The sequence below is a fragment of the Canis lupus genome, chromosome 1 (assembly GCF_011100685.1).
Source record: "Canis lupus familiaris isolate Mischka breed German Shepherd chromosome 1, alternate assembly UU_Cfam_GSD_1.0, whole genome shotgun sequence".
In the NCBI taxonomy this organism is placed as follows: Eukaryota; Metazoa; Chordata; class Mammalia; order Carnivora; family Canidae; genus Canis; species Canis lupus.
The window spans coordinates 21,312,928-21,336,157 of NC_049222.1; the positions used below are offsets into that span (position 1 = coordinate 21,312,928).

Below are 23,230 nucleotides of genomic sequence, written 5' to 3' on the forward strand. Positions count from 1 at the left end.
TAATTATGGACTTTGGACATGGGAAATATTATTCAGTTGAGCTTTTATTCTAGAATACAGATGCTCTATAATTGGATTGGTAGACAAAGATCATTTACTTGATGTAAGAGGGAAGGAAAACGTTGTGCCTGTTGCGGCTTTCACCTTACAATTAAAGCGACATAATTAGATACTGTACCTTTGCACCCTGTTATAAGATACAGGTTTAAACCTATCCCCTACATCACAAAAACCAACATGTTTCATTCCCTGTGCATCAGCAGCCCTTCTCAGTGAAGTCGACATGCAGTAAAGAGGTTCTGAGATCCTCTTTGCCTGATCAGATCACGTTCTCTCCAAGGAATGTAAGAAACAAAGAACACCAGTACTCCCAACCTGAGTTTTCAAAACTACAATGTCACCTGGATGATCACGGTTCCCTAAACTTTCCTGAGCACAAGAATAATCTACATGCCAATTTAAAATATCTTTTCAAAAAAAATTAAATAAAAATAAAATACCCTTTCCTAGGCATGTCTTCTAAAAATTCTGATTTTTTATTAGATTTTTATTTACTCACTTGAGACATTTTATTTACCCATTTGAGAGATAAAGAGCAGAAGTGAGAGAAAGCACAGGTGGGGGAGGGGCATAGGGGATGGTTTGTGGTGGGGGAGTGGAGCAGAGAGAGGGAGCAGCAGGCTCCCCCGCTGAGCAAGGGATCATGACTCATGCAGGAGGCAGATGCTTAACCAACTGAGCCACCCAGGCGCCCCTAGAAATTGTAATTTAATAGATTGTAGTGGGGCCTACGGTTCTGAATTTTAGACAAACATCACAGATGACAAAAAAAAAAATATCACAGATGACAAGGCATATTTGAGACTCAAATTTTTAAAAATAAAATAAAGCATCTGGTACCCCTATCAGGTGTTATCGGCACCCTGGGGATAGTAGAACTTAGGCTATTTGTCAAACTTCAGTTTTCCTCGTTTATGGATTTTTTTAACCTCTCCTCCAATGTCTATTTTTTTAATTTATTTTTTATTGGTGTTCAATTTGCCAACATATAGAATAACACCCAGTACTCATCCCATCGAGTGCCCCCCTCAGTGCTCGTCACCCAGTCACTCCCAACCCCCCGCCCACCTCCCTTTCTACCACCCCTAGTTCGTTTCCCAGAGTGAGGAGTCTCTCATGTTCTGTCTCCTTCTCTGAATTTCTCATTCATTTTCCCTCCTTTCCCCTATGATCCCTTTCACTATTATTTATATTCCCCAAATGAATGAGACCATATAATGTTTGTCCTTCTCCGATTGACTTATTTCACTCTGCATAATACCCTCCACTTCCATCCATGTCGAATCCAATGTCTATTTTAAAAAGCAATCATAACATCTACCTCTTAAATTTATAGTAAGTATTAAAGATGAAGGATCTGGGCTCTTGCTCAGGCTCTAGACTCTTTGGGGGGTGGGGGGATCAGCAGTTAGCAGTCACTGAGAACTTATTAAACACGCAGAATGTCAGGCCCTGCCCCGGACCTGCTGAATCTGTATATGCTTATTAAGAGGATGTCTTGGGTGATTCATAAGCACATTAAAGTTGGTGAAGCTCTGACCTAGTCACTGAGTGAGTGTTCAGGAAATGCTAGATTCTTTTCTTCTCGTTACAGTCGTACCAATAATTCAGTTCTGCTGGGGCTCAGTGACTGTCACCACCGTTTCTTCTTGTTAGTCCCAGCCCAGCAGCTACACTTCCATCTCTTGCCCGGTGGAAAGGCATCTGTAAATAAACAAATGCATGGACTAAAATTGGGCTACTGCAAAAGGTAACTCAGGATTTCTGTGTTTGCTCCTTCATACTTCCCCAGGCACGAAGCTGACAACAGGCATTTTACAGTGTCTCCTAAGTATTATTTCAGAGCTTCTTGAGTGTACCTCGCTGAGAGTTTCCTGCACAGCTTTTTGCTACCATTTAGCAATTGTTGGTGGCGGAGGAGGCCTATAAGTTAATGATTAAACTGGTCACTGCTTGAATACGAAATTGGGGAAGGTTTCATACAAAGGTTTTGGGGCTTCTTTCTTTCTTTCTTCTTTTTTTTTTTTTTTTTGACTTCCAGGTTTGTCATTGAATCCTGCAGAGTCAGAAGAGGAGAATTAGGTAGAACCTGTCTTACTGCATCAAAGACATTTTCAGTAATTGCCTGCATTAAGATGCGCAGCAGCACATGTTAGTACATGACAAATGAAAATGAAAACTGTATTTTAAATGTCAGGGGTGTACTCAGGGAACAATGGAAAAGGCCGGCTGCTACAATTAACATTTTAGCCGGAATGCTTTTTTATTAAAGCTGTAAATAAATAAACTTAGTTTAGTGTTTAAAAATAAATAGGCTATTTTTCAGATGTATAGATATAGTTTTCTAGCCACAAAAAGAAAGTCCTCTCTTCAGTGCCTTATGTTTCTTCATAAGTTTGCTCCCCAACAGAACTTAGTGAAATCTGGTCTTTGCTAGTGTCTTTTTTTTTTTTTTTTAAGATTTTATTTGTTTATTCATGAGAAACAGAGAGAGAGAGAGGCAGAGACACAGGCAGAGGGAGAAGCAGGCTCCATGCAGGGAGCCCGACGTGGGACTCGATCCCAGGACCCCGGGATCACACCCTGAGCCAAAGGCAGATGCTCAACCACTGAGCCACCCAGGTGCCCCCTGGTCTTTATCTGTGTCCTATCACTTCTATGTTCTTATAAAAATAGTCTTTTTGATTTTCCCTTTGACATAGGTGAACGCCCTTCCTTGGTGGCTTCTACTTACACTATACTCCAGCCAAGCCTGCAGACTGACCTCAAGCAGGAGCACACCTCTCATATTTTCTACGCTCTGCAGAGAGTGGTAGATGCATTCTTACCTGTTCTCAAGTTCTTGGGGAAAGATCCATATATTCAAAACCTGAATACTAAGTTGAGTATTCCTTAATTCCACATGTAGGTCTTTGAATTCACTACTCATCCTTTGCAGTGTTGTGGAGGGCAAGCTCATCTGCTTCTTCCCTTTTGGTTGGCTAGATTCAGTAGTGAGGGCGAGACAGGTCTAGAAATTGAGAAAGTTAGGGAAAACATTTTACACTAGGATCAATGGATCACCAAAGAATTAGGTCTTCAACTAAAAGGGTCTTGTACCTAAATTCACCAATTAAACTGTCCTTCATGTTATAGGTTGAATTGTATTGTCTCCAGATTCCTTTGTTGAAGTCCTAACCCTCAGCACCTCAGAATGTGACATTACTTAGAGATGGGGTTTTTATAGAGGTAACCAAGTTAAAACGAGCTCTCTAGGGTGAGTCCTACTCCGATATGATTGGCGTCCTTCTAAGGAGAGGGAATTTAGACACAGACACTCACCGTGGGAAGACTGTGAAGAGACATGGGGTGGAGATGGCCATCTATCAAGTCAAGGAGAAAGGCCTGGGACATATTTGTACTGCACAGAAGAAACAAACCCTGCTAAGGCTTTGATTTGGGGCTCCTAGTGTCAAGAACTGTGAGACAATAAACTTTCTATTTGAAGCCACCAGTCTGTGACACTTTGTTGCGACAGCCCTAGCAAACTCAGACACTTCCTGAGTCCCTGGGAAGAGCAAACAGCACGGGATGTTGTATCAGTCAGGATTAGGGCGGCTAAACTGACTATAATGTGCTTATAGTATAAAACAAGACTACCCATAGGATTTTTTTTTTTCCGACCTAACCTTGGCTTGCTTTTTGCTGAGTCATAACGAGGTCTATTATCACCATAGTACCTATTATGGTCATATTGCCTGCCACAGTTCAGGAATGGTTTCACTTGTGCGATCTCATTATCGTTGGAAAATATTTTCTTATTTGTTAAACCTTGAGCCACACGGGAGCTTAGCACATCATCTTCAAGCATGGAGCCAAGTACCAGGAACTTCACTAATATGTCCTGTCTATAAGCCCTGATGATCTTCCGTATCCTTATGGAACTGGGTAGGATTGTACCCCGCCCCCCAACCCTGGTCGGGAATAGTTGTGTCAGATAGGAACAGAAAGCAGAACATATCTATTCGGGTTTGTGCAGAAATTGGCTGGCTGGCAAATCAAGGGAGAAGTGGACCTAAGGACCTCTTTGTATGGAATTGGTGAGATTCGAAGGTCACTACCTAAGGATTTCACACCGTCTCACATCTCCACCGTACTACCAACGTCCCTGAAATTGGATTCTGGTACAGCCCTTTCCTTTGTTCAGGGCAAATATCCCTTCAGGAAGTTAGAGATTTGACAGGAGAAGTTCATTTGGGTGCTTGTGTGGGGAAAGGCAAAGATTTGTGGGAAGGGACAAAGATTAACTCCCCAATTACAATCGACTTAAAAATGATACCTATAATGAAAGGATGAATAAATGCAGCCTATAGTTACCTCCCTTGATTGAATTCAAGGGCTTGTCCCAGCTAATCCAGCTGACTTTAAAGGCCACTTTCCTTTTGAACTGAATGTCTGCACAGAAGTCACTGAGTTTCCTGAAATTTATAATCCAGACTGGTTTTTATATAACATGGGAGTTGGCAAGCTTTTCCTGTAAGGGCCGAGTAGTAGATATCTAGAAGATTTTTAGAAATAAGATGTCTAATGACTAACACAACTATTCAGCTCTGCCTTTATAAGTGAAAGCAGCCATAGACAATATATAAACAAATGGGCATAGCTATATTCCTAACTTTATTTATGGATACTGAAATTTGAATTTCATAATTTTTATGAGTCATAAAATTATTCCCTTTTTTTCCCTCAAACATTTTAAAATGTAAAACCAGTCTTGGGACACCTGGGTGGCTCAGCAGTTGAGCATCTGCCTTCGGCTCAGGGTGTGATCCCAGGGTCCCGGGATTGAGTCCCGCCTTGGGGTCTTCACAGGAAGCCTGCTTCTCCCTCTGCCTATGTTTCTGCCTCTCTCTCCATGTCTTTCATTAGTAAATAAATAAAATCTTAAAACAAAAAAAACTAAACTAAACTAAACTAAAAAAATAGAAACCATTCTTAGTTCTGGACCCTACAAAAGTCATCTGTAGGCTGGATTTGGCCCATGGGTCCTCTTTGTAAACCTCTGATACAATACAGCTCCGCCCCCCCCCCCCCAAACAGTTGAACTCCATTACTTCATAATTGAAATCATTCTTAAAGCTGGTTTGGTAACTTTGGGAGAAAAATTTTGTGTTGAAGAAGGGGAACCAAGTGTCATATTCTTTTACCCCTTACCATGCCAGTGTGTATTTCCTAAATCGAGGAACTCATTTTGGCATGTATTCACCGATCTTTTTTTATTGCAGTCTAACCCTTGAGTTTATATCCTTTCCTGGTTTCAGTTCTTCTAATCTGGTACAAATTTTATATTTTTCACATGCTTTTGCTTTTCAAATACTCTCAGTCTATGAGTTTTCCCATTTTACCTCACTGACTAGTGAGTTTCCCAATTCCCTGTCTTCAGTTGTGGTGTTGTTCTCCTACTGCCTCCTATGCTTTATCTCTACATTTCTGGTAAGGAGTGGTCATAACCGAATCATAACTTTGCTCCACACTGCCACTTCAAATTTACCCTCCCAGAGCACAGCTGTTGTCTCTCAATCTCCTATAATTACCCCCATATTCATATTACAGTAGAGCACTGGTGATTTTATTACTTTTATTGTTACTTCCTTCTACTTTGAGCTTAGCATGGTCTCACTAACTAAAGGCAGTATCAGTGGCAGAAGTAATTCATGCATATAGTGATTCCAAATAGGCTTTCTCTTAGGTCTTTTTGTGGCCTACACAGAAATTTGTGGGAATTGGAAGACCTGAGTTCATGTTCCCGTCCTCCTATTTATCACATAGGTAATCTCTTCTGATCACCAATCTTCCTAAAACCTTAGCTACCACATCTAAAATGATACCCACTCCTCTATCTATCCTGTAAAGACCTGCTTTGCCTACTTTAGTGATTTTTTTGAAGGATACAATGATAAAGTATAGTGAAAAGGCTTTAAAAGAAATCCCAGAATATTTTAAAACTGTATTTGTTCAAACATTCCGAGTTGGGAGAGATCATAGAAATTATCCAGTCCAACTGGGTCATTTTACAGATGAGGAAAGTAAAAAACCAGAAAGATTAACTGACCTGCTTGTGGTCATTGAACTATTTAGCAGAGCCAGGTTTCCTGGTTCCTAAACCGGTGCTTTTTTTAAATTTTAACAAACTCTTCCTAGACAGAATGTACCTCTCAGGGTGTTCAGCTGTATGCTTTGATGGTGTGAAAAGCACAATCCTAAGAGCCAAATACTTTTAAAGCACCAATTCTGCATGGCATAAGTAAATACACAAGTTTACAAAGAGCAAGACAATTCAAAGATAAATGCACAAGGATTATAGATAACTTAGAATTTTATTTGACATTATTTGAAGTATCTGTCTGGAAATGATTCTTGCTCACTGAGATGCAGGTTTTATAAAAGTATCAACAACAAGGATTTATGTTAAGTTTAAACAGATTAGCCTTTGCTTCAGGGTCAATAAATGGACAACACAAGCTGTCAATGATCATCATTTTCAAATGATTTCATTACAAAGATGTTAAACATGGGGTAACAGGTTAATAGTGGAATGGTCCTGCCTGAAGTTTAATTCAAATTGATGTAAAAATTTAGACCTGGAATTGTTGAAGGGGATACTGACATAATTTTTAGATGAAATAGACAAGAGATTAAATTTGTTTCTGGTGTTGAATTTTGGAAGCATACTCTCTTGGACATTGGATTGAATCCACTCTTTGTCCCTTTGAACAGAGTCTCACTGGTAGAATTTAAGATAGAGCTGGTGAGCTTCAGAGTTCTTATATCTCAATCAAATCTTTGAACTGTTCTGACCACAAAAGTCTTCTCTCTATAACTTATTTAATTCAAAGTTTTAATTCAAGTAAATAAGGAAGTATTACTAGGTGTCAAATCAGAAAAGACTATAGTGGGCAAAGTTTAGAACAGTTGTCCTAGGATATTAGAATGGTGAAGGCCTCCCAAATTTTGTCAGGGTTGGGCTTCTGTAATCTCATGCACGGTTCTCACTGAAGTTTCAATGGCCAGATCCAGGATTTTATACATATTTTAATAGATAATAAATTCATAATAAAAATGAAAATTATTGAGTTCTCAGATGGCCTCTTTGGAGTCTGTGCCTCTAGCTGGCTCACAAGTCATGGACGTTTAAACACGAGAAGGATAAAGTTAGTTTTAGGCTGGTACTGCTCTGTTTCTCTATATCTCAGGCAAATTCCAAGACGATAGAATTTGAAAGCCCACGATTTTTGACCTGGCCATTTAAAAAAGTATTGCTAAAATCTTGATCACAAAGAACACACAGCGTGAGGAGCAAATGCACCCCGAAGAAATATGCACGTGTTTAATTAACTCAATAAAGTAGAATGCATCTACTTTAGCAACAAACCAGATTTGCTAGCATTAAATATCTGCTTCAGTAGGGTCACCCTTGTCCTGTGTCACCTTTATCCACTGTTTAGGAAAAATTGCTAAGTAGATTCTCACATTAACATCATGTTCTCAGACTGTAACTCTTTTTAATGCTTTCAAATCAGCTCTTTCTACCTTGAAAATTCTTTTATTTATCCTTGTGTTTATTATGCTTTCCCTCATTTTCTACAAGTCTCCGCAAATGCTTGTGTAACACGCAGTCTTTTTACAAAGTATCTCAATACCTTAGTATTAGCCTGGAGAAGAGAGTCTAGTCTTGAAGGTATATACCAAAAGTGTGGGGCAAAAACAGAGCTCACCATGAACCACATCAAGTACGTGTCCTCTGAATTGGGCAATACTTCCATGAAGGCAACAGAACAGAGTCACACATTTATATAAGTCAATTCAAGCTTTTCTTTCTTTTTTTTAAAATCTCACAGCCCATAGCACAAATTCCCTCCAAATCTACTAACTCAGAAAGAGACCCGAGGAGACAGAAGATGTTTTCATTCTTAACTTTATTAGTGGCAAAACGAGGTTTGAAGGAAAAGACGTTTTCTTCCCCCTCTACCTCCCAGATCCCCCTACCCACAGTGAATTGAAGATAAATAGCCCCATGTGAATAGCCAACCTGACTTTCCCACCCAGTAACAGGGTAAGAAGCTAGTTTTGAGACAGCAGAGGCCTGTCGGGGCATGCAGGAGGCCCAACTCACCTGCCAGTTGACTGATTAGAACCTGGAAGCAGTGTGCCAGCAATGCCTCAGGGGAGGTGATCCAGGAGGGATTCTAAAGGCTTAGCACGTTAACCCCACCTGGCCTTATGATTGCTGGGCCCTCCTCCTCACTAATTAAGTAAATACCTTCTGGCCTTGGGGAAGAGCAAAGAGAGGATAAAGAAAGAAAAAGAGAGAAAGTAAATACATTGCCTCTGGGGGAGTAGAGCAGAGGTCCTTTTCGTTACTAAAATATTAAAAGCAAATGTGTAACACCACCTCCCAATCTATAATAGTTGGAAAAATAGGTAACCACTATTATTTTGGGTGTGACTCCATTCTTTTATCTGTATTTTATCAGGCAATATTGATTTCAAAGTCCAATTATACATACAACTTAGCTTTGAGATTTAAGCTATTCAAGATTTAGAGTAAAGTGGTATCAGTCACTGTCTATGGAGTCGAAAATATCTACCCTGAAGATGGTAGTGAGCAAAGAGAGCTAAAACTGGTTTTCAATCTCTCTTGTTTTAAATAGTGCTAATTCAAGGGTAAATATAAGGCTTCCCTTAGATTTGTACTGGCAATATTTCATTATTTATTTATTTTTAATATTTTATTCATTCAAGAGAAAGAGACAGAGCATGAGCATGAGCAGTGGGGAAGAGGTAGAGGGAGAGGGAGAAGCAGATTCCCCTCTGAGCAGGGAGCCCAAGCAGGGCTCCATCCCAGGACTAGGAGATGATGATGGAGGTGAAGGCAGATGCTCAAGTGACTGAGCCACCCAGGTGCCCCTCATTTATTTGGTGATCTAGTTAGAGAAAAGTTTTCCATTTAAGTTGACATACTCTCCCTGGAGGGATAATCATAAAATCATACACAAAAACTCTTCTCTCATTCTACATTGATTGTACCAATTCCAGTGCTCATATCTCCTATAATAATATATGTTACAAGATATGAAAGATATAAATCTAGAGGTAGAGGACATCTAATATACTAAGTAATCAGATCAAGCAGCACAGAACAGATTCTTGTTATAAGAGAGGAAAGTAGCAGTTGCCTCAAAGTTGGTGAAAATCAAAATGATTGACTTATCATTTGCAGAGCCAAAATGTTCAACATATGGAAATAGGTTATTTAGAGCACAAGTCTTGGGATCCCTGGGTGGTTCAGTGGTTTAGCGCCTGCCTTTGGCCAAGGGCATGATCCTGGAGTCCCACATCAGGCTCCCTGCATGGAGCCTGCTTCTCCCTCTGTGTCTCTGCCTCTCTCTCTCTCTCTCTCTTTCTCTCTCTCTGGGTCTCTCATGAATAAATAAATAAAAATCTTTAAAAAAAGAGAAAAAAATAAAGCCCAAGTCTTTTCCAGACATATTCATTAAAAATACACTGGACAACCTAGCAAGAAAATGGGCAAAGAATTTAAACAGACACTTAACAGATGCTTAACATCATTAGTCATTGGGGAAATGTAACTTAAAACCACTGCAGACCCATTAGAAAAACTCAAGTTCTAAAAACTGACTATACCAAATGTAGATAAGGATGTGAGCAACTCAAACTCTCATACATTACTCATGAGAATGCAAAATGATGCAATGACTTTGGAAAGCAGTGTGACAGTTTCTTAAAAAGTTAAACGTAATATTGCCATATGTCATTCCATTCCTAGCTATTTGCTTTAGAGAAATGAAAATGGATGCCCAAAGACCTGTACATGAAAGTTCTTATCAGGTTCATTTGAAATAGCTGAAAGTTGGAAACAACCCAAATGTCAATCTGTAGTGAATAAATAAACAAAACTGTTACATCCATACAGTGGAACACTACTCAGCAGTAAAAAGGAGTGGACAGGGCAGCCCCGGGTGGCTCAGCGGTTTAGCGCCGCCTTCAGCCCAGGGCATGATCCTGGAGTCCCAGGATCAAGTCCCACATCGGGCTTCCTGCATGGAGCCTGCTTCTCCCTCTGCCTGTGTCTCTGCCCCCCACCCCCATGTCTCTCATGAATAAATAAATAAAATTTTAAAAAAATAAAAAGGAGTGGACAATTGATGTTCATTACAACATGGATGAATCTTAAAATGAATGGCTGAGTAAAACAAGCCAGGCAAAAAATAGAGCAATTGCATGATAACATATATAAAATTCCAGAAAACGTTAATTAATCCATATTGGTAGAAAGCAGACCAGTGGTTCTCTCTTGAAGGGAGTGAAGGCAGGGAAGAATTACCAATGGGCAAAGGAAATTTTGAAGGCTTTTGGAAATGTTCATTATCTTGGTTGTAGTACGTGCATATGTTAAGATGGACCAAAGTGTACTCTCTATACGTGTGTGATTTGGTACACTTCAATAAGATTAGGGAGAAAAACACCTTGAGAGACCTAACACTTTAGGACATTTAGATTTAGGTCATTACCTGGCCCCATTCCAGGAGAAGAAATCTTAGTCATTTAGGAGGCATATACCAAAGAATCTGTTCTGTTTGGAAAATTGTATCGTGGACTTTACGCAGCCTACAGTTATGTAAAACCATAGTGACCATTGAGGGAACTGGCCTTCTCTGATAAAATGCATATAGTCAGGTGGTGGTAGGAGACTCATGTATTCAGATATAGGCTTTACTCAGGGACACAAGTTGAGCTATTGCACATCTTTGTAAGAAAGCATGAACGGGGTCTTGCTTGGATACAACAAGCCCTTCGCTGGGGGAGGTGATGTAGGTAGTCCTGTTACATACAGTGGATGTACAAATGGTCAAATTATATAGCAGTTGCACTAGTCCTTCTAAAGAAATCATTGAATGAAATTATTGCTTGAATAAGTTCTGAATTTTCTGGATTCATTCATTAGCTGTAGACTCAGCTTTCCCATTACTATTTTGTTCAAACTTTTTTGTGATTTTCAAACTTGCTTTTAAAGCAATAGACTTTTAGGGCACTTGGGTGGCTCAGTCGGTTAAGTGTGTGCCTTCGGCTCATGTCATGATCTCAGGAGCCTGGATCAAGCCCCATGTCCCGGGGAGCCCCATGGCAGGCTCCCTCCTTAGCAGAGAGTCTGTTTCTCCCTCTTCTGCCCCTCCTCCTGTTTATACACTTCTGTTCTCTCCCTCTCTCTCAAATAAATAAATAAAACTTAAAAAAGCAAGACTCTTTAATCAAGTAAAATTTCACCCCAAACACCACCTCAATCATTGTCCCTGCTATAAAGTAAAAATTTATGACTCTATGTTTATTTTATAATATTATGTTTTGTAATTCTTATCAGTTAGTGCAATGCAACTAAAGAATGCAACCTATGGTTAGTGGATGATTGTTGTTCATATATCAACCTCAGCATCTATTTCTTTATCTTGTTTGGATTATGGGGTTTTCAGAAATTCCAGAATCATAGAGATAAGCCGTTTCAAACAACATTTTTTTTTTTTATCAGTGCCCAATTTAAACTGAGTATTCTCTTCAACTGAACTGATCCAGAAGCTGGAGAGGATGTTAATAAATACTTACCTCTAAGTTGAATCGCCAATAATATCTAACAACTGATTTCATTCCTTACCCCAAAAAAGCAGTCTAGAAGCACTAAAAATTTGCAGTAAGTGTCAAAATTATTTAATATGAAAGTATCAGAACTCAAGGTGCTGTGCGTTTCCTGTTATCATACAACTTCTACTCTGTGGTGAGCACACGTAAAGCACACATATCCAAGTCTCGCCTGATATTTCACAATGGTGCACACATGTTGCAACAGTGCTTTTGCTTGTACAGTTTTATGTGTTTAGACATGTGAGACTCTAAATTCAAACTGAAAAAAGAAAAAGCTGAGTCAGAACTGAGTAACAGACTCAATAGCCAGTGAAGTAACACAAGAAGTTCAAGTATCTAATCCAGATGGCAAAGGGGTTTTGCAGGTGTAATGAATGTCCCTGAGTGGTTTATTTTGAGTTGATCAAAAGGGAGATTATAACTGATAGGCCTGACTTAACCAAGTGAACCCTTTAAAAGAGGGTCTAGAGATCAGAAACAGAAGCCAGAGACTCTTCTGTTGTCCTGAAGAAATAGGCCACCCTGAGTTCTATGGCTACAAGGAAAGAATGCTGCTGCCAACCAAGTGAGCTTAGAAAAAGACCAAAGCCGCAGATTGAGACCTTGGCCCCAGTCAACACCTTTAATACTCTCTAGAGCAGAGGACCTAGCTCAATTGCGCCCAGACTCCTGATCCATGGAAACCATGTGATAATAAGTGTGTGTTGTTTTCAGATGCAAAGTTTGGGTAATTTGTTCTCCTGCAATAGAAAACAAATGCAGATACTTTATTCCCAGGCAGATAAATACCATGAACATTTCAGGGCCATCATTCAGTGTTAACAATTCTTTAAGCTCAGAAGTGTAGCTGAGAGGAATCTCAGGTCAGCTCAGAAAACTCAAATCAACTGAAGAAAAAAAAATATGAAGAGGTATTCAAAATTATATAGGGACCCGTGTGATATAGTAAGCAACATCCTAAACTCTACGCAAACATGAGTTAAGCTACCAACTTGAAATGGCCTCCAATGAATTAAAAGCTGATTTATAACATATTCAAGTGTGTTTTATTATCATTTAAAAATTTTAGTTTACACACCTAAAATGTATAAATTACAAAGGTAAAAAATGTAACTTTACAGTGAAAGAGCTTTCCAGATGCCACCTTAGATAAGTGATCAAAGTGATCACCAGTAATGGGACAAAAAGAAATCCTGTGTCAGCTGATAGGCTGTAATGAGAACACAGTGTCACTTTTGTGATGCTCTTACTGAAGATGCACGTTACCTAAATTTAATCGTGAAGAAACATCAGACAAACCCAAATTGAAGGACATTCTACAAAATACCCAACCTGAAATCTTCAAAAGCTACAAGATCATGAAAGTTGGCAAAAGACTGGAGAACTGTAACACAATTGAAGGAAAGCAAAACTACATGACAATCAAATGTGCTGTTTGATTCTGGACCAGTTCTTTCTACTGTAGATGACATTGCTGGAACAATTGGTAGAACTTGGATGCTGAGGATCATGGTTGTGTATCAATGTTAATTTCTTGATTTGATTGTTTCATTGTGGCTCTTGTAAAGAAAAATGTCCTTATTTTTTAGAATTACACATTAAAGTATTTGAGGTTATACAATACTACGTTAGCAATTTACTTTCAAAAAGTGAGGAAAAAATGTTCTTAAAAGTTTTCTGGAAGTTTGATTCCAGAAATCAAAGGTACACAGAAAACTTTGGGACTTTTAAAAAAGTATGCATTTAAGGAATCCCTAAAGTGCTTCTTATGGAATTCTGATTTTAAAAAATCTGTTTTGTTTTTTTCTCCAAAATGGATACAATATTAAACAAAACTATCTTTAATCTATATGGCAACCATACAGTTTTTTCAACTTATTTTAAAAACTGTAAAATTATATCATTTTTCCTTTCTGTGCTTTCACTAACTGCTTAATAGTTTTTTTTTTTAATAGATCATGAATTGCATAATCATAGGCTTTGAAAAATCTGAGTAAAACATCCTTCAGTGGCTTCCTGGGAGGGATCTCTTGGGTAATTCACGTTTTGAGATTTATCTTGCAGTTCTGAAAAATGTTTTTTTTTTTTTTTTTTTTTTTAAGATTTTATTTACTTATTCATGAAAGACACACAAAGGGAGAGAGAGGCAGAGACACAGGCAGAGGGAGAAGGAGGCCCCATGCAGGGAGCCCGACGTGGGACCTGATCCCGGGTCTCCAGGATCGCACCCTGGGCTGAAGGCGGCGCTAAACCACTAGGCCACCCGGGCTGCCCTGAAAAACGGTTTTTGACAGGGTATAGAATTCTATTTTGAAAATAAATTTTTAAGAATTTAAAGGCTTTTTTTTTTTTTTCTCGCAGCTTTAAGTGTTGTTGAGAAGTTCAGTAGTATTCTTATTGCTAATGCTTTATGTGTGGATTTTCTTCTCTCTGGGAGTTTTTAAGACCTCTCTTTTACCTATGATGCTCTGAAATCTCACGATACTCTATCTAGAGGCGAGTTTGTGTTTTTCATTTGTGGTGGGACCTATATCAGTCTGGAGATTCATGACCTAGGAAAGTTCTTAAATATTTGTTTTTGAGTTATTTAACTTTTTGATTTTTCTATCTTTATTTCTGAAATTCTTATTGGCCAGATGTTGAACTTGCTAGTTTGATTTTTTTTCAATATTTTTCTGGAAGATCTTCTTAACTTAATTTTTCATTACTTCTGATTTTTAAAAGCATTCTGTGATCATAGTCACACTTCTAAGAGCTCATTCTTGTTCTCTGATTTTTTATTTTTGTTTTTTGATTTTTTTCTTTTTAATATCATCTTGTTCATCCTGAAACATCTGAGTAAATCTCTCAGTATATTAGTTAGATTTTTTTAAAAAAGCTTATTCAATTCATTTCATTGCTGTTTCTTTCAAAAAAGAAAAACTTTTTTACTTTTTTTTACTTTTTTTCATTTTTCCCCCCTATTTTTAAGGGTTTTCTTCAAGTGTCTAGAGATTCTAGGCTGCCCATATTAAAGACTAAAATATGAGAAAATTGTTCAGAAGCTCTGTGCTCTTGTACAGGAAAGATTTTAAGACTGTCTTGACATAATAAATAAATAGTATAATACAGAGAAAACAGGGCATTTACCTAGAAGACTTGGGGATAAGTACTGAAGAGTTGAATAATATCTTTTGAGAAGAAATAGGATTGGAAGAAACCAGAGGTTGGTGCTTAGACCAACCTGGTAAAACAGTTGAAATGTAATCAGTTGAAAGATCTTATCTGATTAAGATGCAGTGAGAAAGAACCATAAGAGCCTAAGAATGGGGTGGTGTTGTTGAAATGATAGCAAGAGGGACGCCTGGGTGGCTCAGTGGTTGAGCATCTGCCTCCGGCTCAGGGCGTGACCCTGGGGTCCTGGGATCGAGTCCCATGTCGGGTTCCCCGCAGGGAGCCTGCTTCTCTCTCTGCCTGTGTCTCTGCCTCTCTCTAGAAGTCTCTCATGAATAAATAAATAAAATCTTAAAAAAAAAAAAAGAAATGATAGCAAGAGAAAACATTTAGAAGTGCATTAAGGATTGACTGTTAGGCTGAAAAATCCAGTGATAATATTTTAACCTTAGAGCAAGAAAGAAAAGTCAGTAGTCTGGGCATTGTATTGCTTCTATGGGGGTGGAAATGACATAGGCATGGTCTACCTCTGGTTAGGAAGACAAGACTATTATCAAAGTACGGATAGAATAAAGGAATATTAACATTTGGTATTCTGATTCTCTCTCTATATTTTACAATCCAATGATCTCAGCAAGGGACATGCAAAAAGTTCTACCTGCAACACCCTCTATTCCCTCCCCCCCATTCATGTATATCTTGAATAATTAAATAGTAGTCTAAAATGATATTTCTCTGGCAAAGAAAATTCACATTCTCGGAAGAGATAGAATGAATGGGAAATTTGGGAAAGAATAGGATCTTTGCAGCTCAGCTCCTTCTTCTCTTTCTTCCCCTTGGCATTCTGCTGCTTGCTCAGCCCATTTGTTCTTGATTATTCTTGGCCATGTTATAAAGACGAACAGTAAAGGGACGCCTCGATGGCTCAGTGGTTAAGCTCTGCTTTTGGCTCAGGGCGTGACCTTGGAGTTCAGGGATCGAGTCCTACATCGGGCTCCCTGAGGGAAGCCTGCTTCTCCCTCTGCGTATGTCTCTGCCTCTCTCTGTGTGTGTCTCTCATGAATAAACTTAAAAACAAAACAAAACAAAACAAAAACAGTGAAGACCAGACCACTGGAGAGGGGAGGGAGAGACTCTATGGAGTCTGTTCCTAATCTCCCAGCTTAGTCTATTACATTTTGGGTTCAGTAACAAGCCTATTAAACTCTCACACTCCGATATGTCCTCTGACCTAGGCTTTCTCAGTGAGAGAGGAGTTTTATTGGACATCACCTTTCATATTCTTTTTCTTATTTCTTTTTTAATCTTTTAAAATATTTTATTTATTTATTCATGACAGACACATAGAGAGAGAGAAAGAGAGAGAGAGACAGAGACAGAGAGACAGGCAGAGGGGGGAGCAGGCTCCATGCAGGGAACCTGATGTGGGACTTGATCCTGGGTCTCCAGGATCAGGCCCTGGGCCTAAGGCAGCACTAAACCGCTGGGCCACTGGGGCTGCCCATCTTTTTCATATATCTTGATTTGATTCTCTACTCAAGAATGATAGATGAGGTTCCAGGTTTTGGATCCCTCAAGACCTCAAAAGTAGCCAACAAGTATGATTCTCTTTTTCATCTGAAGAACCACCATAAGGTATTTATAGTAGGATGATCTTGCCAATGCTGCCTAAGCCATACTAGCATCACAGGATAGGGCTCAATTCCTGTGGCTAAATCTGGTGAGTAGATGACATTGCCAAGGGAGAGAGTGTTGAATGAGAAGACAAGAAAAATTAAAGCTGAGACAGAGGTGGTCCCTTGGAATGCTTTCCCTTCCATCAGAGTGTGAAAGGGAGATTGTTCTTGATCTGTTATTGCTAGGGGCACAGTTTATCAACTATTGTCCTTTGATCTTTTGCTCTCTCCCCTTCTCACTGACTCTTTACTCTTTTTTTTTAATTTTTAAAATCTCTAAATTTTTATTGAGATTATAGTTTTATTTTCCAACATATGGTCTGTCCTGGTCAGTATTTCTTTTTTTTTTTTAATAAATTTTTATTTATTTATGATAGTCACAGAGAGAGAAGGGGGGGGGTGCAGAGACACAGGCAGAGGGAGAAGCAGGCTTCATGCACCGGGAGCCCAATGTGGGATTCGATCCTGGGTCTTCAGGATCGCGCCCTGGGCCAAAGGCAGGCGCCAAACCGCTGCACCACCCAGGGATCCCTGACTCTCTACTCTTTGCAATCTCTTACTCAGAGGTTTTAAGCTTGTGAGCTGCCTAATTTTCAGTAAGATATACTCTACTCATTGAGGGAAGGAATTGCATCTCAGTAAAGAATGCTTTCTGCTGCAATTGTCTAAGAACCCGACAGTGGCTTAATCCAAAAATGGTCTAGTTTCTCATGTACTATAGCAACCTGGAAATAAATGGTTGCAAGACTTGGTTCAGCTGCTCAGGAAGTTCATTCAAGTTCTCCATCCTCTGGCTCTCCTGTTCTTATGGTGTTTGCCTTTTATCTTTGTGATCTCTGCTTCATAGTTGTAGGATGGCTGTCATGGCTCAAGAAATCATGTCCATATTTAAGGCAGGAACAAAGGGAAGAGGATAGGGCCAACCGTTTTTGTTTTGCTTTTCTTTTCTTTTTTGTTAGTGATTTCCTCTTGTGGGCTTTTTAAAATATTTTGTTTATTCATGAGAATACACACACACACACACACACACACACAGAGAGGCAGAGACACAGGCAGAGACAGAAGCAGGCTCCATGCAGGGAGCCCGACGTGGGACTCAGTCCCAGGTCTCCAGGATCGCACCCTGGGCTGAATGCGGCGCTAAACCCCTGAGCCACCCGGGCTGCTCTGTTTTGTTTTAATAGAGAAGTAGAAACTTTTTTCAGAACCACTCCCAGCTCTCCCCTCTTCTCACCTAGACTGGGAGGGTGACTATTTAGATTTCCTAGTCTCTATGATGTAGGCTCATAATGGGTGTTGGGTTAGACTAAGTAAGTAATGTGTCTCTCACAGATGGTGACCGAGAAAGTTACCTCATCACTGCTCTTCCTATCTTCCACCTCAGCAGCCTTCCAAGCTATGCAGAAGAATATGTGACATAAATAATAGATCCTGGAAATAAGCAAAAAGAGCACTCAAGATTAACTGTGCAATTGTGATGAACTTGTTGGGAAGTCAAGAGAGATGAAAGTTTGGGATATAAAGTCTGAAAGTCCTTCAGAATGGGATCATGGGCTCTCTATTATTTATTATTATTTTTTAAGATTTATTTTCTTATTTGAGAGAGAGCAAGAGTGAGCGAGTGGCTTGGGTGAGGGGCAGAGGAAGAGAATCTTCTAGCAGACTCTCTGCAGAGTGTGGCGCCTAAGGCAGAACTCAGTCTTACAACCATGAGATCATGACCTGAGCTGAAACCAAGAGTCAGATGCTCAACCGACTGAGCCACCTAGGCACTCCTCTCTATTATTTTTTTTTTTCTAAGCTATGCTAAAACCACAGACTAGGGGTAAATTAGAAATTAGCAAAGCCAAAAAGAAAATACTCTGAGAAAAACTTTGTAAAAAGATTCCACCATAACAAAATATATTATTTCAGATAACAGTAGGAATCAACTTGTTTGTAGTCGGGGAGCAGACACATAAATGTAGATAAATATACAAACTCAGAAATGGTTGTTTAGAAGTACAGTCTCATTTTGTGATTAAGACTTTTATGGTACATATTCCACAATCTTTTTGAGGAACTGATTAAATAAAATTACTTTCAGTTCATGTAGAAGAGACCACTCTAATGAAATTGTTAAACTGTCTTACAATCAAACATGTTTGTAAAGTGAATTTAAGCCTCACCTTTAATTAAGTCAAATTTATTGTTAAATATCTCTTGGGACCTGGAAACCTAATCACATTTTCTGACTAGAACAGCACTTTTTTCTTTGCACTGGGGATGCTGGGGTGAATATGAAGAACAGTTTTCTAGGTTGGTAGGGGGAAAGACAATGAAACATCTAATTATAATAAATGGACAGGGCTAATACCTAATGGTAGCACAGAGCCCATGGGCGGTATCAAAGGTGAGGAGACCTCATGGATATGTAGGAGTCAGCCAAAGAGAGGCACAGAGGTAGGAGTGGAGGTGGAAACAAAGGAGCCAACTCCAGCGTGAGAAAGCAGAGACTTGGGTTCTAGTCCTAGCTCTGCTACTTCCAGAAACATGTGAAAGCCACTTACAGCACAAAATCTCCTGGCAAGAGGCATTTATCTATTTACTCGCTTGCTGCCCCTCCCCCTGTGGTGAATACCAGCCACATTCAGCCCTTATTTCTCTTAGGATCACGTGTTCTAGCAGTTTGGTGTTCTGCAGCCCGAATTAAGCTTAAAAACTACTGTTTAGTGTGTTACGTGGTACCTTGGGCTCTGAAACCTAAAGAGCATTTTCTCTTTACTGATAGTATTGTGTTTTCTATTTTTAGGAAGTTAAATCAAATCAGCATCTCTCCATCCCTTAATCCTGACCACTTAATACTAGCCACTTGCCTATAGCTAATGTAACAACAAGCAGAAAAATTTTAAAGCACCCGATGTGTTCTGAAATAAATCTCCTCAGTTCAAAATTTACCTCTCCTTGTTTTCTCTTGCTTTCCAAGTAATTAACTCTCCTCTTTTTAGTTTGAACTATGCAGTGTAAGATTCCTCTGTAGTCATTCCAAGTGGAAAGCAATTAAAAAAATCTTTATTTATACTGCATGTACTTGAAAGTGTCAATCAGCTTCCTGACGTGCCATGCCAGCAGCATTTCATTTTGGCTGGGAATTAGGTGAACAGTAGTTGGGCCAACTCAGTGAATCATAAAACCTGCTAATTGGAGCTGGAAAATGTTTTTTGGCTATGCCCTGCCTCCTGTTTTAATACTATGACAAATTCTGACCATGCTGCTTGAACTCTGTGAAAGAGGAAAGTGGTTGCCCCTGTCGTCACTTGATCCAAATATGCTCCTTGGAAAAAGTAAGGTTTTTCGACGTTTAGATCCTTCTTTTACTGGGTATCTTATTACACTCATAAATTCAAAAGTACATTATTTATTTGTCAATAAAATATACAGGTCTCAAAACAGGCATTACCTCCCAACAGGTCTTTTTAGTTTCATTCACCAAATTTGTTCTATTTTTCTTAATGGAAACACAAACTAACACGCATGGTGTTTTTCTCGGGAACTACTTTTTCTTTAACGGCTTAACCCCAGTTTTCCCAGGCACACAATAGAGGGGAAAAGAATGGATAGTTTTCCAGGGGTGACAGCTGGTGTTTCAGCACCTGCTTTTACATCTGGGAAGTGGAGATCAGCAGAGGTTAAATCTCTATTGTTTGTTTAATGGACCCGATTTCATACTTAATTCTCGCCCATTGTCATTTTTCACTTTTGCCATAAAGTAAGGCTAGCAAGACCTTGTCCGCTTTGAGAGAGATGAAACTGAAAAATTTGGTCACAACCCTACTGCTTGAGGAAAAACAATGCTGCCATTCATCAAGGAGTGAAATAAAATGCTTTTCCCCATTACTATAAGTGGTGTATTATTTGTCCTACATTTTAAGGGAAACAAAGTGAGCTATCTTGCAGGTATTTAGCAACCTGTTCTCAATACTTTTAGGGTCTCAATCCAGATTCTGTAAGAATTTAATGTTTCCTTATTTAGATTTCTTTCTTCTTTTGGGAGAATTAAAAAAAAATCAAAAAATTTTTTTTCTTACTTTATGGTATCAGAGCAGGAAAATTCAAGTGTGACCCCAAGAAAGCTTTTGAAATACCTATGTGAGCTTTCTCTTAATGGAGGGAACATTAAACTATGATCTAGTAAATGGAATCTGGCAGAAGTCAAAGTGATTACCTTGGATTCATAGTAATTTTATTCCTTTAAATGTGCTTTTGTATCCATTATACCACTTGATCTATATAGCCTTTCCATGACAGAGCAAGGGTGAATAATCCAAAAGTGTATCTTTTCCCATGTATTGTTTCGACGATCATTTTTACTGAGATTTTTGCTCTTGTTTACTCTGTAGGTGTAATTAGGTGTGAAAATCGAAGGCCTTTTCTCTTAAAGCCTTAAAGGCTTTATCTCCTTCTCCCTGCAAGTCAGTATTTACTAACCTGTGTTGCTGAGGTCTGGTGGCTGAACAAATGACCCCTATACTGTAATAACAGAGTCGGGATACTAGAGGTGGATATTTGAGTCATTTACACATACACACTACATAGCGAACTGATATTCATGATGCATGGTGGTTTTATTAGTGATTGTGTCTGAAGCCTTGAACCTTCAACAGCTTCTTATGTATGTAACCTTCCAGGTTTGCTTCTGATAAATGGGAATCTGGGTTCACCGCCGCCTCCTGGAATATCTCTCTGCCTGCCCTTCTGGGTTGTTTTCAATGCCATTAGTCAAAGTTGGGTTTGCCATCTCTTATGCACAGGATATCTTGTGCTGTTCCTTGCTGTCCTCCATACTGTTTAGGCGTCTGGGAAAATCAATCTTACACAATTAGTACAGAATATCTTCAGAAAATGGGAGACAACAGGAGAGTAGATAGGAAACGAGACCGAGAACTTTAAGATTTGTTTCAAACCAAATGTTTTTCACGTAGGATGCAAAATGTTGGCACGTCATAAAAATATGGATGTGTAAACTCGTTGTGCTCAGTTTGTAGTGATGGAAAATGTATTTTACTTTGATCAAATAAATGCTGGAATATTAAAAAAAAAAAAACAAAAACACCCAGGCACCCCTGTGGGTACAATTTTAATGTTAGTAATAGCAATAGGAAGTTGGTTCCTGCCCAGATGGCAGAGAAAATAAGAGCTCTTGTTGTCCTTCACTTACATCTGACTTAAATCGCTTATTTGTGAGCTGGGGGTGCATTCATTTATAACTCTTTTTTTCATGGGCTCTAAAGAATTCCGCTAAATTTAGGGGAAGGAGGAGTTACCTAAGGACAACAGATCAAGAAATCACACGGTTTTTACGCAGTGCGTCCTGGGAAGTCAGTAGCCCCATAACCGAAATGAAACCTGTAAGACTTCGGGGTATTCTGGAACTTCAACCATTTTCCCAAATTGTTACTTTCTTATTATTTTCTGTCTTCCCCAGGATGAGCAGTAAAGCCTTTACACAAAGGGGGGGGGGGGGGGGACAACAACAACAAAAACAGGCTGTTTGTCTTCCAAACGTTGATCTCATTTTTTTCTCTGACTTTAACGCCCTCACCTGAGCCAAGATGCAGGTGTTCCTTAAGCTTTAAATTCTTGGTCCACTTTTTATTTTTATTAAAGAAAAAGTCATCGTTGTTATGATCGTCATTACCAGGTAAGTGCTTCCTCGGGGCTCCCGGCTGCCTGCAGACTTCCCTTCACGGCGCGGCCCCGCTCTCGGCTCTGCAGGCACGTGTCGGGGCCTCCCCGCGGAGGCCGCCGTTTGGCACATCGCCAACCACGCCTCAGAAGGGCCCTGCGGCCGGGCCCGGACACCGGCCAGGGCGTGGGGCGGAGTCCGTGTCTGCGCGCGTTGCAAAGGCCCGTCAGAGAAATCTGGGTTTTCCATCACTTTTTTTTTTTTTTTTCTAGACATTAAGCTCGGCCCTCGACTTTTAGGTCCTGTGTGTCTAAAAACCGTTAGGCGCCATCCATCGCTGTGGTCGCTCTGCTCGAACGTGCACGACGCCCTTCGGCCTCCTAACGTGCCGCACGCCGTCGTCTCCACTCGCAGGAGCTTCACTCCCGGGGCTCTGGGGTGTCGCACGCGAAGCGCGCTGCTGCCGGATTTGAATCCGATTTGAGGCATCCGCTCCGACTGCGGCCCGAGGGGCGACTTGGGACTTCGACCCGAGTAGGCCGCGACGCCAGGAGTCACGTGCGGGCGGCAGGGGAGGCGTCCCCAGGCGGTGACCCCGAGGGAGCCGCACCCCGGCGCCGCGACGTTCACCTCCGGGGGCGCCCCGAGGTCGCGCCGAGCGGGCGCCGCCGGGCTCCCACCGCCTGCTCAGGCCAACGGCCGGGTCAGCGACGGCGGGCGCACGCCGGGCCCTCAGCAGCCGGGAAGCGCAGCGACGCCCGGAAGGACGCCCACCGGCCGGAAGCCGCCTCACCGCAGGCCCTCGGGCGCTGCCCCGCCTTCCGGCCGCCGCGCGCGCCGCGGGGGCGGGACCGGAAGGGCGCGGCCGGAGGGGGGCGGGGCCGGGGCCGGGGCCGGGGGCGGGGCCGGCATGGCGGCGCGGCGCGCTTGGAGGACCTGAGAGGCGGCGGCCGCGGCCACGCCCCGGGCGGGAGGGCCGCTC

The 23,230-nt window shown here is 40.6% G+C and overlaps 1 protein-coding gene across 1 annotated transcript; it reads right to left on the reverse strand.

Annotated features, from left to right (window-relative positions):
• Positions 1–21,115: 21,115 nt before the first annotated feature.
• On the reverse strand, positions 21,116–23,160 carry LOC102154410 (transcription initiation factor TFIID subunit 4-like). The gene is made up of 3 exons (XM_038525474.1): positions 23,067–23,160; positions 22,261–22,931; positions 21,116–21,418 (listed from the first exon to the last, which is right to left on the reverse strand). The coding sequence occupies exons 1-3, from the start codon at positions 23,158–23,160 to the stop codon at positions 21,338–21,340; spliced, it is 846 nt and encodes a 281-aa protein (XP_038381402.1). The 3' UTR covers positions 21,116–21,337.
• Positions 23,161–23,230: the final 70 nt, after the last annotated feature.